We start from the raw sequence: 17,232 nt of genomic DNA, 5'->3' as shown, positions 1-17,232 counted from the left end.
CAGCCTCCCAAATGCTGGGATTACAAGCATGCGCCACCATGCCCAGCTTTTTATTTTATGTAATTAATTAATTAATTAATTTATTTATTTTTGTGGTACTGGGAATGAAACCCAGAGACCTTTTTCTCCCTCCGAGCTATACTCCCAGACCGATTTTATATTTTATTTGGAAACAGGGTCTCACTAAGTTGCTGAGAGCCTCACTCAGTAGGGAGGCTGGCTTTGAACCTGTGCGATCCTCCTGTTTTACCCTCCAAAGTGCTGGGATTACAAGTATGTGCCACCACGCCGGGCTTTTACTTTTATTTTGAAACAGGGTCTCACTACTTTCTGTGGCTGTCCTCTACTCAAACCTGCCATCCTCCTGTCTCTGTCTTTCAAGTACTGGGATTATAAGCATGCGCCATCATGCCCATCTGATACATTTCTATTCTATTTTGTACTGAGTGTTGAACCCAGAAGCACAACTGAGTGAAACCTGTGCCAGTATGGGGAATGGCCTGGGAAGACTTGGGAAAGCTCTGATTATTAATATTTAAAAAGAAAATAAGTGGTATATTTCAAAATAGTTGTGTTAAAATGGAGGCAGACATGGATAAAGAAAGGACTTGGTTTCTGCCTAAAAATAGGCAGCTATTCCAATGTAAATCAACCTAGCTCAAAGTAATTAACAAGTCAATAGAGGAGAGCTAGGGCTTCCTCTTTCTAAAGACAGATCTACATGATGATCTAGGGAGGATGGGGCAGGGTTTGACCTTGCCCTCCATGAAAGGAGACACCTCACCACACCTTGCTAGGGACATTGACATCGGAGTCACGCAAACAAGATGGAGGTCATGGGTATAAAAAGGCCAAGTCCACTTGTAAGCCCTTTGGTGTACTCATTCGAGTCATCCCCTCATGCCATCTTGGCATGGGGCTGTATTTCTATTTCCTGTATTTCTATCTTTCTAATAAACTCCTTTAAATCTTCAGCAAAGGGCCAAGCGATGAATACTTATTCTTAGCTTAGGACAAGAATCCTTGGTTTTTCTGTTTGTCTGTTTGTGTGGTGGTGGTGGGGGAATTACTTCTCCCCACACACACACCATGCACATTTCACCCCCGCAACAAAACCCTGTTTCAAAATAAACGGAAAAAATAATAGGGCTGGAGGTGCAGTCCAGAGTCAGAATGCCCCTGGGTTCCATCCCCAGCACCATAAGAAAAAGAAAAAGGAAAAAAAAAAAAAAAAAAAAAAGATGTGATCCTTCGTCCTTAGCCCCTTGAGTACCTGGGATTACAGGAATGGGCCACTGTGCCAACCTGATAGGCCTTTTAGCTTAGCGAGACCCTGTTCTAAAAAAGGGTGGAGGTGTAGCTTGGAGGTAGAATACCCCTGGCTCTATCTGCAATCCCCTTCCCCCTCAAAGATCTTATACGAGATAAAATTTTGCTTCATTGCTTTCCATTGCCTCATACTCCATTTTATGTGTTTCCCATAATTTAATTATCTTGTTTATTTTTAGTAGATGCCTAGATTGCTTCAGCTCTTTTGTTCCATCAGTTCACAGATGCACAACCATTAACAACCTCTCTTAACCACATTTCATTTGCTGTTGATGCTAGGCCTGGTCCAGTTTTTTTCAGATCAAATTTTGTGAGTGAAAACCCTTAAGGAAATTTCTACTACACAGACTACAGTGAGGATATGATGATATCTATAAATCTGTTTTTTGGTGGAAATATTAAAAATGAAAATTCTTTTTTCTTTTAAAATTTTTATTTTTTTCATCTGCATAAGAAAATATCACCTTGCATGGGAAGTGTTATCCTAGCCCTGCTTCTTTATTATTATTATTATTTATTTATTTATTTATTTGGTGGTACTGGGGGTGGAACCCAGAGGCTTTCTACCTCCAGGCTATACTCCCAGACCCATTTTATATTTTATTTGGAAATAGGGTCTCACTAAGTTACTGAGACCCTCACTAAGTAGCTGAGGCTGGTTTGGAACCTGTGCGATCCTCCTGTCTCAGCCTCCCAAGCGCGGGGATTACAAGCGTGCGCCACCGCGCCCGGCTGCCCTGCTTCTTTGTAATAAGGGAGACTTTTATTTTTCCACAGATTTTTGAATTTGGTATTTGTAGGGGTACTGGAAAGCAGGCTGGAAGAAGTGCTTCCCCCCCCCCCCTTTATGAGAAGTTAACTAGAGAAGTCTTCTCCCATATTAGGATTAGAAATAAGGTATTAAAATATAGTTAAGATAGAAGTAGGGTAGGATTGGAAATAAAATCAAGATCCATCCAAGGACAAGGGTAGGGGACCCACAAGGTCAAAGCCTCTAATCTCCAGCTTGCCAGCCAAGGTCTTTGTAAATGGGACCCCATCCCCATATCTCTGAGCTAGATCAGCAAACAAGGCCAGGCTAATCTGTTCTTCAGTGCAGAGATAAGCCTGGCCCAGCCAAGGTGGGTGGGAAAGGTAGAGCAGGCTCTGACGTGTGTGGATGCATGTTTTAAAATTATTGGTTGTACTTGTTTGTCCTTGTATCTGACTGGTTGTATTCTAAGGTTGGCGGGCTCTGACTTGTGTAACCACTCCCTCGTGTGTAACCACTCCCTCCTAGGGTTATAAAATTCAGAGCGTGGAGTGGGGAGGGGTCGAACCTCAGCCGTAGTGTCTTGGTCTTGACCCCTGGCTAGCCGGGACCATAAACCTCGCTTGCATTTTTACATCTCTTGTGAGTCCTTCGATATTTGGGTTGGTGGGCAATTCTTGGACCCTTCAGTATTAAATTAGCAAGATACACTAGGACCAACTAACTCAATTATGACCTGAAGAAACATTGAGAGAAAAGAAAAATACTAGAGCTAAAAATGGAAAAATACTGATTGTCAATTAAATCTTCATTAAGGATATATTGCAGATCTAATCTAAAACACTTGGGTCATTTTTGATAATTGTTTTGTATGACTCAGATTTGAATGGCCCTCACTAGATCATTTGGCCATGTGTCAGAGGGTAAACATGGTGTATCTTTTTGAAGCCTTTCTTTTTTATTTTTATTTTTACTTTTTGTGGTATTGGAGATTAAACCCAGGGGCATTCTACCTCCAAGCTTCACCCCCCCACATACACTCTATTTTATTTTTATTTCGAAATGGTCTCACTAAGAGTGTCTCCCTATGTCCTTCTGTCTCAGGCTCCTAAGTACTGGCTACAGGCATGTACCACCACACCTGGTTAGCAAATAGGGCCAGGCATGGTGGCGCAGGCTTGTAATTTTAGTGCTTGGGAGGCTGAGATGGGAGGAGCATGCAGGTTCAAAGCCAGCCTCAGCTACTTAGTGAGGCTTTCAGCAACTTGGTGAGACCCTATTTTGAAATAAATAATAAAATAGGGCTGGGGTGTGGCCCGGAGGTAGAAAGCCCCTGGGTTCCACTCCCCCCAGTATCACACACACACACACACACACACACACACACACACACACACACTAAGTAAATAGGTATATGCAGGATGCACCTGTTTGGTATATGACTAGGAGTTTTCAAATAAATGTGACTATTGTCAGTCTAGTTAACAATTGTTATCTCAAGAACTTTTGAACTAAAACAAAAGACTAAAAATAATTTTGAAGCTCGACATGGTGGCACACACTTATAATCTCAGTACTTGGGAGGGTAAGACAGGAGGATCACAGGTTTGAGGACAGTAGGTTTGAGGACAGCCTCAGCAAGTAATGAGACTCTTGTCAACCTACCAAGACTTTTTTTTTTTTTTTAAATAGGGCTGGGGGTGTAGCTCAGAGGTAAAAATGCCTCAGAATTCAACCCCCAGTACCCCTCCAAAGCAAAATTAAAAAAAAAAAAAGACTCTTAAACATGTAAATTTTCAGAAACAACGGAGGCCAATGTGGCTTCAAAGTAGTTTGGAGACAAAATTCTCTGCTTATTTATTGCTAATTTATAGATTATGTGATTTATTAATAACAATGAAAAATCTTAGTCATAAGCTTTCCATTAGTCTCTTAGCTGTATTTAGTATAGCATGTGCAGATAAATTCCTGTTTGGCACTGGGCCTCATATTTTGATGTTTATCAGATTCATCTAGAGAGCTTGTTAAAAATTCCTGGTGCCATCCCCAGAGATGGTGATGACATACCTCTGTGCTAGGACCTAGGGAGCTTTCTTAAATAAACACAACAGGTGACTCTGGTCTGTAGACCATCTCTTTTCCACTCTCTGGTATTGGGGACAGGGAACCTATGGGCATTCTATCTTTGAGCCTATACTTCCAGCCCTTTTTATTTTTTATTTTGAAACTAAGTTAGCTAAGTTACCCTGGCTGGCCTTGAACCTGAAATACTACTGTTCCAACCTCCTAAATTCTGAGATTATAGGTGGCCACCATGTTCTGCTTGTATACCACCTCTTGACTACTGTAGGGGTAAGAATAAGGATGCATGTGCCACCATGTCCCATAACTTTTTTGTTTTTTGAAACAGTGGTAATACAGGCCTCTAATGCCAGTACTTGGGAGGTTCAGACATAAGGATCACAAGTTTGAGGCCAGCCTCAGCAATTTAGTGAGACTGTTTCCAAAAAAAAAAAGGCAAAGATATAGGTCAGTAGTAGTGTGCTCCTAGGTTCAATCCTCAGTGCCACAAAACAAAATATAAAACCAAACCAAACCAAACCAAAAACCTGAACCAGGCATGGTGGTGCCTGAATTGAGACTGAGATAGGGTCACAGGTTCAAGGCCAGCCTCAGGAACTTAGCAAGGCCCTCAGCAGCTTGGTGAGAGTCTGTTTCAAAATAAGAAAAATAGCCGGGTGTGGTGGCGCAGGTTTGTAATCCCAGCATTTGGGAGGCTGAGACCGGAGGATTGCGGTTCGCGGACAACCTCAGCTACTTAGTGAGGCTCTCTGCAACTCAGTGAGACCCGATTTCAAAATAAAGAATAAAAAATAGGGCAGGGGGTGTAGCTCGGAGGTTGAATGCCCCTGGGTTCTACCCCCAGACCCGCAAAAAAAAAAATAGGGCCGAGGGTGTAAGGCAGGTGTGGTGGCTCATGCCTGTAATTCCAGTACTTGGGAGGCTGAGATAGGATCACAGGTTCAAGGACAGCCTTAACAATTTAGTGAGTCTCTCAGAAAGTTTGTGAGACCTTGTTTGAAATAAAAGAGCTAGGAGTGTCTTGAAGGTAGCCTGTCCCCTAGGTTTCATCCTAAGTGCCAAAATAAATACATATGAAAGCCAGGCGTAGTGACACATACTTGTAGTCCCAGCATTTGAGAGGCTGAGACAGGAGTATCACAGTTCGTGGACAGCCTCAGCTCCTTAGTGAGGCCCTTTGCAGCTCAGACCCTGTTTCAAAATAAAGAATAAAAAGTAGGGCTGTAGCTGTACCTCAGAAGTAGAATGCCCCTGGGTTCCATCCCCAGTACTGAAAAAAAAAAAAAAAAGGCCTGGTCTATAGTTCAGAGGTAGAACACCCCTGGGTTCAATTTCTAGTACACCCCCTCAAAAAAAAGGAAAAACCAAACTTGGTGGTACATGCCTGAAATCCCAATACTTGGGAGACTAGAAGGATCACAGGCTCAAGACCAGCCTTGGAACTTCATGAGACCCTGTTTTAAAAATAAAAAATAAATTTAGGCTGGAGGGTATAGCTCAGAGGTTCAATTCTTAGTAACATACATACAGACACACAAAAAAAGAAAAAAGAAGAGAAAACCTTCAAACCAACCAACCAATTACTGAATTACTACAGTAAATTGGAGAAGAGTATATACTGTGTATTTATAAACATTTGTGTATTGTATATGTATGTGTGTGTATATATAGAGGCATTCTACCTCCAAGCTACACCCTGAGTGTTACGGATTGGGAGAATATGGTTTGTGGAAACTGTTTCCCGGGAACCCCTGTGAGGGTCCCAGACACACTTTCCCCCAACCCATAACAAAACCCAAAACGACCCCAAACAGAAGAAAAAACCCGTGGATTCTTGTCCTAAGCTAATAATAAATATGCATAGCTTGGACAGTTGCTGAAGATTTAAAGAAGTTTATTAGAAAGATAGAAATACAGAAAATAGAAATACAGCTCCATACCAGACTGGCTTGGAGAGGTGACTTGAAATGAATACACCAAAGGGATTACACGTGGACTGGACTTTTATACCCATGACCTCCATCTTGTTTGGGTGACTCTGAGGTCCCTGTAAGGTACCTCCCCTAGCAAGGTGTGGTGAGGTGTCTCCTTTCATGAAGGTCAACCCCTCCTACCATCTTAGCTAGCTTATCCAGTCATGTAGATCTGTCTTTAGAGAAAGGCCTAGTTCTCCTCTCTTAAGATCTGTCTTTAGATAGAGACAAGCCTAGTTCTCCTTTCCTATTGACTGGTTAATTACTTTGTGCTAGGTTAATTTACATTGGAATAGCTGCCTATTTTAGGCAGAAATCAAGTCCTTTCTTTACCCATGTCTGCTGCCATTTTGACACAACTATTTTGAAATATATTAATAATCAGAGCTTTCCCAAATCTTCCTAGGCCGTTCCCAATACTGGTACACTGAGCCCTATATTTTAGTCTTTTAACTTTTTTTTTGTTTTGGTGATACTGGGGACAGAATCCAGGGGCCTTCTACTTCCGGGCTACACTCCCAGACCTATTTTATTTTTTTGGAAACAGGGTCTCTTAAGCCAGCTGAGGCTGGCTTCGAACCTGCGTGATCCTCCTGTCTCAATTTCCCAAGTGCAGGAATTATAAGCCTGCGCCACCACGCCCGGCTTTAGTCTTTACTTTTGAAACAGGGTCTCACCGAGTTGCAAAGGGCATCGCTAAGTAGCTGAGGCTGTCTTGGAACTTTGGATGCCAGCCTCAGCAACTTAGCCAAGTCCCTTAGAAAAGACCAAAAAAAAAAAAAAAAAAAAAAAAAAAGGAAAATTTGATGATCTCTTGGGAGTGAGAGAAGGAGATGAAGGTCAGGTGATTGAGATTTATGGTAAAAAGAGAAATTATATTCTCTGAAGATGAGTGAGAAAATTCACTAATTTACTGTGATATAAATGATAAGTAAAATAAAAAATTAAATGCGAGTAAAATAAAAATAATGTGCGTACGGCGGAGTGTGAAAAACACGAGAGAGGTCCGGTACACGTGGCATGTAAAGTTTTAATGGCACGGCTCTCCCGGGGATCAGGGCGAGGCACCGTGGGGCCCGCGCGCCTGTCCGAAGCTAGAGGACGCGGGCTCTCCTTTTAAAGGCATGCATCTCGCGAGATGGGGGTTTACTCGCGGGAATGCCCAATTCTCGCGGGGGTTTCAGCCCCTCCCTTGCCCTGCAGAGGTCATGTGACACAAAGTCACATGAGTGCAGGACCCAACTTAACATTCCGGCCTTTTGATGGTAGGGATAATGGATGACGATTGGACCCTCTAGCTTCTTCCTGCTGTCAAGGGGCGTCGTCAGGGGCCCCAGGCCGGGAGGAGTCGGGAGTTCAGTCCCCCAGAAGGGGGTGCAGGTGGGTGCATAGCTGCAGTGCGAATTGGAGGTTACCCTGGACAGCTTAGTGATGTGCGCTTGAGGAGGCTTGAACAGGCAAGGGCTATTAAAGAAAAAAACAAATCATGAGATTGAGCAGGCGACCAAAAAGGAGACTGGCTTACTCAGTACCTGGAGAGCTACCCTGAGCTGGCAAAGAGGATGGAGGTTGAGGGATCCAGGAGCTGTCAGTCTTCAGCCAGGCTGAGTAGGGCCAGCGGTGGGGCCTGGTCTGGAAAGGTGCTCCCCCTGTGTTGAGGCACCTGGGGCTCACCCTTTTCCAAGGGCATTGTTCCAGTGGCCCTCCTGGCCACACGCCGAGCAGTCTGATTGGTAGGCGTGGCTTTGCCCCACTTGAGGCAGGCTCCTGGAGGTAGTTGTCATTGCAGTCCTCCACACCTAGGTGGCGCTCCAGAGGGCTGAGCCGCCACCGCCAGCCAAAGGGCAGCTACCAGGGATCTGCTTTTTGGCAAAGTCAAGAGTGTATGCTCCATCTCCGCCTGTTTCTCTCTGGAATTAAAACTTAGATACTATGTTAAGGTTCTGTCAGCTGTGACGGACCTATACTCACAAAGAGCGCGTCCCGGGGCTGGTGTCTGGCAAGAATGGCAACGCAGACTCCCCACGGGCAGAGGGTGTTGCCCCAGCCCCGGCGTTTCCCACAGCACCTAGGGCGTGCCCACGCGGGCCGCCCAGCAAAATTGCAGTCTGGCGCGGGCCAAGATGGCGACTGTGACATCACCAGGCAGTGACTACGCGCCATCACAAAATGGCAGCTGGCGGGAAAATAAATGGAAGCTGATGGGGGAGAGCATTTGGAAGGATACCAGACCGCTTATAAAAGTTCCTAACTATTCCTGGGCCACCGCAACCTATTTCCCAACTCGTATCAAGGCAGACAGGCTCTCAGGGCATCTGCTAGTATAAAGGTTCGACTCCCCATAATTGGTTCGCGGGCGGAAACGAAGAACAGGAAATGGGCGTCCCCGATTTCCCTGCTCAATCGTTCGGAAACAGAGGTTAAGAGATAGGGAAGAACGTCTTCATTCCTTCTCAAAACCGGAGGATGACCTGGTCATCCGCAGCGTGGTCCCAGTGGACCGGGGGACAATGGGTCACCAAGCGCTTGGATTTTTAGGTCCCAGTGGACCGGAAGACCCAAGTCCGGAACCCGCTAACCAAGGGAAGGAGGCAGTTTACCGGAGTGAAGTGTTGCCAGCCAGCGCTGGCTGCGACAGAAGCGCTGAGAAGCTGCTGGGAGCGTGGTGGAGCTGGGGCGCGTGGATGCCGGTGGCTGGTGTGGACGGCACTGGCGGCTGGCGCAGGTGGGATCAGTGGGGGTGCGCAGGCGGCATGGCTTGCCGGGCCCGCGGCGTGGAGACAAAATGGCTTCCAGGCACGCGCCAGACGCTGAGGCTGGGCCCCAAGGAGCACCGCCAGTGAGCCTGGCTCGGGGCGGGTGGGGCAAACCGGCCAGAGGTCCCGGTGGTGACCGGAGAACCAAGCTGGAACGGTGCTTTAGGAGGTCCAAGCGGCAGGCAGAGGTCCTGGCCCGCGCAGGCGGTTGGCAGGCAGAGCAAGTGCCAAGCTGCCTGGCTCGGGCCGGAAAGATGGCTGCCGACTCCTAGGATTGGTTAGGAGTGGAAAGTGGGAGGGATTAAAGATTGTGAGGCCTCCAGTGAGGCCATGAGGTGGAGTGGGAGGGATTAAAGATTGTGAGGCCTCCAGTGAGGCCATGAGGTGGGAGGGGTTAAAGATGGCGAGGCCTCCAGTGAGGCCATGAGGTGGGAGGGGTTAAGGATGGCGAGGCCTCCAGTGAGGCCATGAGGTGGGAGGGGTTAAAGATGGCGAGGCCTCCAGTGAGGCCATGAGGTGGGAGGGGTTAAGGATGACGAGGCCTCCAGTGAGGCCATGAGGTGGGAGGGGTTAAAGATGGTGGGGCTAAGATGGCAGCCCCCCAGTGATTCCACGTGTCCAAGATGGCGGGCCAAGCTGGCGACCCTCCCCCCAGTAATTCCATGTGGCTGCTTACCGGAATGGCCAGGCCCAGGCAGCAGGGGTGGGCAGGCACAGGGTGAAGGGCGCCAGGGCGCGAGTCCGAGTGGAGGAACCAGCTGGAGCGCGGGCTGGACTTGGCGAGCTGGGGGCTGTTTAGCAGAGTGGCGGCCGCCTAGATGGAGGAGGCAGGCGGCCTCGGCAGGCGGGTCTAAGCAACGCCAGGCGCGGAGAAGACATAGGCACGCAGTGTGGCGCAGTCCGCGGGCTGCATGGTCCCATTCCAGCGGCGGGCGGCGTGGGCAGGCGGGAACGGCGGTTTTAGGAGGTCCAAGCAGCAGGCAGAGGTCCTGGCCCGTGCAGGAGGTCAGCAAGTAGAACAGGTGCCAGCATCACCCAAGGAGCCTGGCTCCGGGCGGGTGGAACTAGCAGCCTGGCGGCCGGTGGAGCCTGCACGCCCCGGCGGTGGTGGCCGCGGAAGATGGCCGCCGGCGCTCCGGAAGAGAGCACATGGGCGGGAAAAGATGGCCACCGGCTCTCAGCAGAGCTTGGGGCCGAAAAGATGGCCGTGAGCTCTCAGCAGAGCTCGTGGCTGGAAAGATGGCCGCGAGCTCTCAGCAGAGCTCGTGGCTGGAAAGATGGCCGCGAGCTCTCAGCAGAGCCCGGGGCGGGAAGAAGGCCGCCAGCTCTCCCGGAGAGCGCGGGGCCGGAAAGACGGCCTTGAGCTCTCAGCAGAGCGCGGGGCTGAAAAGATGGCCGTGAGCTCTCAGCAGAGCTCGGGGCTGGAAAGATGGCTTACGGTCCGGGCAGGCACGGGGCAGCAGCAGCGGCAGTGGTGGGACCAACGCCTGCAAGCGGAGCGCTGGTGTGGGACCTCACAGTCGAGCTGCTGGCGGGTCGGAGAGTCCGGGGCTCAAAAAGAGAGTAAAAATAAAACGAGAAAACAGAAAAAAAAAAAGGAAAAAAAATGGGGAGGGACCCAAGAGTTCTCCTGGTTCGGCACCAAATGATAAGTAAAATAAAAAATTAAATGCGAGTAAAATAAAAATAATGTGCGTACGGCGGAGTGTGAAAAACACGAGAGAGGTCCGGTACACGTGGCATGTAAAGTTTTAATGGCACGGCTCTCCCGGGGATCAGGGCGAGGCACCGTGGGGCCCGCGCGCCTGTCCGAAGCTAGAGGACGCGGGCTCTCCTTTTAAAGGCATGCATCTCGCGAGATGGGGGTTTACTCGCGGGAATGCCCAATTCTCGCGGGGGTTTCAGCCCCTCCCTTGCCCTGCAGAGGTCATGTGACACAAAGTCACATGAGTGCAGGACCCAACTTAACAATAATTTCTTTTCTTTTTGGTACTGATTGAACCCAGGGGCATGCTATCTTTAAGTAAGCTATACCTCCAACCCTATTTTATTCTTTTATTTGAATCAGGATCTCACTGAATTTGCGGAGGCTAGCTGTGAACCTGCAATCCTCTTGTCTCAGCCTCCTAAGTACTAGAATTACAAGTGTGCACCACCACACCTGGTTTATTGTGGTACCATTTCTGAGCATTGCTAGCAGTTGGCTGAAATTTCTCATTTTTAATCTTATTTAAGATGTTTATTTCTTTTTTTTTTTTATACTAGAGGATGAATCCAGAGACATACTACCTCTGAGCTCCACCCCTAGGTCCCCTTTTTTTGTGCTACCTGGGATTGAACTCAAGAGATATTCTACTTTATTTCTTATTTGGAAACAGGGTCTCACTAGGTTGATGAGTCTCACTATTTGCTGAGGCTGTCCTTGAACCTTGAACCTTGATCCTTCCTATCAGCCTCCCAAGTACTGGGACTTAAAAGCATGCACCACCACACCCTATTTATTTATTTTGCAGTATTGGGGCTGGAACCTAGGGACATTCTACCTCAGAGCTATACCTCAGAGCTATACCTCCAACCCTATTTTTAATTCTTTGTTTTGAAACAGGGTCTCACTGAGTTGCAAAGGACCTCACTAAGTAGCTGAGGCTGTCTGCGATCCTCCTTTCTCAGTCTCCCAGATAGATGCTGCTGAGATTACAAGTGTGCGCCATCATGCGTGGCTCTCTGGCTCTCTCTCGTCCTCTCTCTCTCTCTCTCCCTCTCTCTCTCTCTCTCTCTCTCTCTCTCTCTCTCTCTCTCGCTCTCTCTCTCTCTCTCTCTCTGAAGCAGGGTTGAGGGTCTTGCTAAGTTGCTAAGGCTAGGCTGGAATCTGCAGCCCCCTATTTCAGCTCCTAAATAGTATAAAGATTATAGTAGTGCCACTACATCCAGTTTCTGGTTGTAATTTTAATGTTTAGGGCTGTGAATGTATTAAATGATAGAACACTTTCCTAGCAATTTTGAAGCCCTGGATTTGATCCCCAACACTGCTCCCCCCGCCCCCCCAAAAAGTTGTTAGTGTTTTCCTTCAGTTTCAGCCATTCATGGAGGGTTACTATGTTAAATGGAAAGTTGACTTTAAACTGTGTGTGTGTGTGGGGGGTACTAGGGATGGCACCTAGGGGCCTTCTACCTCTGGATTACATTCTCAGACCTATTTTTTAAAAATATATTTTATTTGGAAACAGGGTCTTAATAAGTTTCTGAGAGCTTCACTAAGTAGTTGAGGCTGCCTTTGAACCTGCACAATCCTCCTTTCTCAGCCTTTCAAGTACTGAGATTACAAGCATGTGCCATCAGGCCTGGCTTAAACTGTGTTTTGACTATGATGGAGGAATGGAGGAACCGAGAAGTGAGGTCAGAGACAATGGAACGATTTAGTGTTGGATTGGCAAGTCCCTGCCAGGTAGGAACTGAGGAAATGGAGAAGAGAGACAGTGGAAGAAGCTGTAAAATCTTGGGATCTATAGTTTTCTGAGAGTGAACTGGAGAGATAGAAAGTGGAGAAAGTGAAATGCTAGAAATTGAGATTTTCCAGGCTTTATAGTTATTAATTTGATGATGGTAAAATGAGGTACTGCAGTGGGATGAGAGAAAAGATCATTGAGTGTGGGAGTTAATACCTCAGTGGATGTTGTCTAAGTGATAAAGCAAAGGCAGGGTTTGGTGCTGTGTAACATTCATTTAATTACTTTCTCTTCATAAATTCAGAGTCTTTTGCTACTTATTAAAAAATAGCTTAGCCGGGCATTGTGGCGCACACTTGTAATCCCCGTGCTTGGGAGGCTGAGACAGGAGGATCGCACAGGTTCGAAGCCAGCCTCAGCTACTTAGTGAGGCTCTCAGCAACTTAGTGAGACCCTGTTTCCAAATAAAATAGAAAATGGGTCTGGGAGTATACCCCAGAGGTAGAAAGCCTCTGGGTTCAATCCCTAGCACCCCCCCCCCAAAAGAAAAGGCTCAAATTTTAAGTCACACTTTTGTTCTGGAATGAAGATGGTTGTAATTTATAAATGGATAAAAACTAAAAATTGGAGTCAGGCATGGAGGCATACTTTTATAATCCCAGTACTTGGGAGGCTAAGACAGCATTGCAGGTTCAAGTACAACCTCTGCAAGTAGTGAGACTCATCAATCTAGTGAGACCCCTTTTCAAAATAAAAATAAGAGCTGGATGTGGTGGTTCATGCTTGTAATCCCAGTATTTGGGAGGCTGAGACAGGAGAATTGAGCAGGTTTGAAGCCAGCCTCAGGTGCTTAGTGAGGCCCTTTGCAACTCACTGAGATTCTGTTTCAAAATAAAGAATAAAAAATAGGGTTGGGGTGTCACTTGGAGGTAGAATGCCCTTGGGTTCCATCACCACTATGGGAAAAAAAAATAGGGCTGGGGGTGTTGTAGTTTGGAGGTAGAACACCCCTGGGTTCAGTCCCCAATACCACTAAAACAAACAAAAAAATGAAAACAAGAACTAAATTTTGTTTAATTGATGCTCAGCCTTATATAGTATGCCTCATAGTTGGGCAAACTGGTGATCCCACTGCTCAGTAAGCTGTTTTAGTACTGCCTGGTTCAGTCAAGGCTTTGTGTCACACATAGATATCTGTGGTACCTCGTTGTGCTGACTTCAGTTTGGTTTGTCTTTTTATAGGACCGCAGCTGAATGCACAGCTAGAAGGCTGGCTTTCACAAGTACAGTCGACAAAAAGACCTGCTAGAGCCATTATTGCACCGTAAGTTTTAAGGATCTTTAACCCAAACCTTTCATTTATTTATAATTAATAAAAACTAAGTATCTATTGATTGATCTAAAAATTAAAAATCAAATGCTATGGTAAGCTGAAGAAATTATACTTAGTAATTTTTTTTTTTTTTTTTCGGTACTGGGGATGGAACACAGGGGCATTCTACCTCCAAGCTACATTCTCAGCCCTATTTTTTAGTTTTTTATTTTTTGAAACAGGGTCTCACTGAGTTGCGAAGGGCCTTGCTAAGTATCTGAGGCTATTCTTGAACCGTGATCCTCCTATCTCAGCCTCCCTATGCTGGGGTTACAAGCGTGCGCCATCATGCCCGGCTACTTAGGAATTTTCATACTTCCTTTTGCTTTCACTTAAGCTCAAAGGAATTGGCTACTTTATTCACATGTAGTAGCTTCAAAACTTACTTTTGGAGTAAGTCTGATTTTGAGCCCAATGTGGTGGAGCACACATGTAATCCCAATACTTGGGAAACTGAGACAGGAAGATTGTAGGTTTGAGGCTAGCCTCAGCAACTAGGTGAGACTCTGAGCAATCTAGCAAGACACTTTCAAGACAAAATATAAAGAAAGGGCTGGGGTATATCTCAGTGATAGAATGCCCCTTGTAGCAATCCTCAGTACAAAAAGAAAAGACTTCTTTTGATTCATACTGTTGTTTATCTTATGTAAACCTTGTGATTTTAGTAGTAATTGCTATAAGTGAATAAGAAGTTCTATTTATCTTTTTGTTCTTGTTTTATGTATTGGTACTAGGGATGGAACTCAGAGGCATACTACCTCCAAGTTATACCCCAACCAGATTTTATTTCTTATTTTGAAACAAGGTCTCATTAAGTTGCAGAGGGCCTTACCAAGTTGTCAAGGCTGACTTCGAACCTTTTATCCTCCTGTCTCAGCCTCCCAGTACTGGGATTATAAACCTGCACCACCACACCTGTCTGTAATTCTATTTTAAACATTAAAAATAGGTCCCTTTTTTTGTAGTACTAGGGACTGAATTTAGGGGTATTCTGTCTTCAAGCTATTTTTGAAACAGGGTCCTAAGTTACCAAAGCTGGCCTTACATCTGCAGTCCTCTGTCTCAGCCTCCCAAGTACTGAGATTACAGGTGTGTGCCATCACATCTGACTAAAAAGTTATACTTTAATACAGAGTTATTCTTTTGGTGTGCTGAGGATTGAACCAAGAGCCATGGGCATGCCAGGCAGGCATTCTGCCACAGAGAGCTACACCTTCAGCCAGTCTTTTAAAGGAAGTAATTTTTATTAAACTTTTAGCAAAACAACTTGCTGTTAATCATTGAGCAAATATATATCTGATTAAATGCCAGGTGATTTTCTTTTTCTTTTTTTTTTTTTTTTTTTTTTTTTGCGGGTCTGGGGATGGAACCCAGGGGCATTTGACCTCTGAGCCACAGTCCCTGCCCTATATTTATTCTTTATTTTGAAACAGGGTCTCACTGAGTTGCAGAGGGCCTCACTAAGTAGCTGAGGCTGTTTGCGAACTGTGATCCTTCAGTCTTGGCCTCCAGAATGCTGGGATTAACAAGCGTGCGCCACCACGCCCGGCTCAGGTGCTTTTCTTAATGATGCTTTTTTTTTTTTTTTTGGTACTGGGGATTGAACCCTGGGGCGTTCTAATTCTGAGCTACATTTCCAGCACTATTTTATTTGAAACAGGATCTTACTATGTTACAGAAGGCCCTGCTAAGTTGCTGAGGGTGGCTTCAAACCTGTGATCCTCTTGTTTCAGCCTCCCAAGTTAATGGGATTACAGGTGTGTGCCACCACACCTGGCTTTACTGTTGCATTTTTTTTTTTTTAGGCCGGTCTGGGGATGGAACCCAGGGGCATTTGACCTCTGCCCTGTTTTTTTTTTTTTTTATTCTTTAATTTGAAACAGGGTCTCACTAAGTTACGGAGCACCTCACTAAATAGCTGAGGCTGTCCGTGAACTGCGATCCTCTGGTTTTAGCCTCCCGAATGCTGGGATTACAACGGTGCACCACCACGCCTGGCTTACTGTTGCATTTTTGAATAAATCAAAATTGAACTCTTAACCAGGCATGGTGTTGCATGTTTGTAATCCTAACGCTTGGGAGGATGAGACAGGAGGATTGCAGGTTCAAGAACAGCCTCAGGAACTTAATGAGACCCTGTTTCAAAATACACAATGATATCAGGCAGGGGGTGTGTAGCTTCGAGATAGAATGTCCCTAGTTCAATCCCTTGTAACACACACAAGTTGTACTTTTGGTGGTTGTATTTAGTACTTGTGGAAAACAGTAGTAAATAGTTAAATGTTAAACTATGTCAGATGCTAATTCTTGCTTAGAAAAAAAAAATAAAGCAGGTAAGTGGCATGAGATTGACTGTGGATTGGGAGTTGCTATTTTACACAGGATATTTAGCAGAGCTCTTGATGAAATGGTAGCTTTTTGAGCTTGAATGATGTGACTGAGCAAGCTGGGCGGGAATGCCGCTTGGGGAAGAGGTGGCAGTTGAGGATCAGCAATTACGAAGGCTCTCGACAAGAGTGTGCTCCTTAGGGAAAGCAAGTGGTGACAGCTAGTGAGGCATGTACTGTTTGAGCATCCTTAATTCAAAATCCAAAAGTTTTTTGACCACAGATGTGATGCTACAAGTGAAAACTTCTACATCTGACCTCATATGAAGCATCAAATCCAAAACACAGACAGACTAAAAATTACTGGATAAAATTAACTTCAGAGCTGAGCATGTTGGTTAATCCCAGCTACTTGGCAGGCTGAAGCAGATGTATTGCTAGTTTGTAGCCAGCTTGAACAACTTAATGAGACCCTCTTAAAATTTTAAAGGGCTGGAATGTAGCTCAGTGGTAGAGAGCTTGCCTAAGAATATGTGAGGCCCTGGGAAACAAAACAAAACTTTTCAGTTTATGAGTATAAGGCAAATATAAAACATAAATATATATTTTTTCTTTTTGGTGGTACTGAGGGTAGAACCCAGCGGCTTTTCTACCTCCGGGCTATACTCCCAGACCTATTTTATACTTTATTTGGAAACAGGGTCTCACCAAGTTGCTGAGAGCCTCACTAAGTAGCTGAGGCTGGCTTTGAACCTGTGCAATCCGCCTGTCTCAGCCTCCCAAGTGCTGGGATTACAAGCGTGCGTGCCACCACACCCAGCTTAGAACATAGCTTTATGTGGAGACTTAGGTCCCATGTTTAAGAAACCTAATTATGTATATGCATATGTTCTAGGATCAAAAAAGTCTGAAGTCTGCAACACTTCTTATCCCAAGATCTTGAAGATCCCCTCTTATACGGATACTTGGCTTGTACAAAGGAAATACTGGTTGGGAGATTGGCAGTAGGGGATAGATCTTTTAAAGACTTTGCAGGCTGTTTCTAAGCACTTTGGTTTGTATCCTAAATGATATGGCAAAGCATAACAAGTTTTTTTTTTTTTTTTTTTTGGTACTGGGGGTGGAACCCAAAGTCCTTCTACCTCTGGGCTATACTCCCAGACCTATTTTATATTTTTATTTGGAAACAGGGTCTC

The 17,232-nt window shown here is 45.7% G+C and overlaps 1 protein-coding gene across 3 annotated transcripts in view; it reads left to right on the top strand.

Moving 5' to 3' along the window:
- MEMO1 (mediator of cell motility 1) overlaps positions 1–17,232 on the top strand; it is a gene marked incomplete at its 3' end in the record, with an annotated part of 117,505 nt that overhangs the window by 31,624 nt on the left and 68,649 nt on the right. For all 3 annotated transcript variants that reach the window (XM_080711932.1, XM_080711931.1, XM_080711930.1), the window contains exon 2: positions 13,580–13,661. In XM_080711932.1, the coding sequence (XP_080568058.1) occupies positions 13,580–13,661 (82 nt within the window). The remainder of the gene's footprint in view (positions 1–13,579; positions 13,662–17,232) is intronic.

Source organism: Muscardinus avellanarius, assembly GCF_963383645.1.
Source record: "Muscardinus avellanarius genome assembly, chromosome: 15".
In the NCBI taxonomy this organism is placed as follows: domain Eukaryota; kingdom Metazoa; phylum Chordata; class Mammalia; order Rodentia; family Gliridae; genus Muscardinus; species Muscardinus avellanarius.
This window is presented reverse-complemented; position numbering and strand designations above follow the sequence as displayed.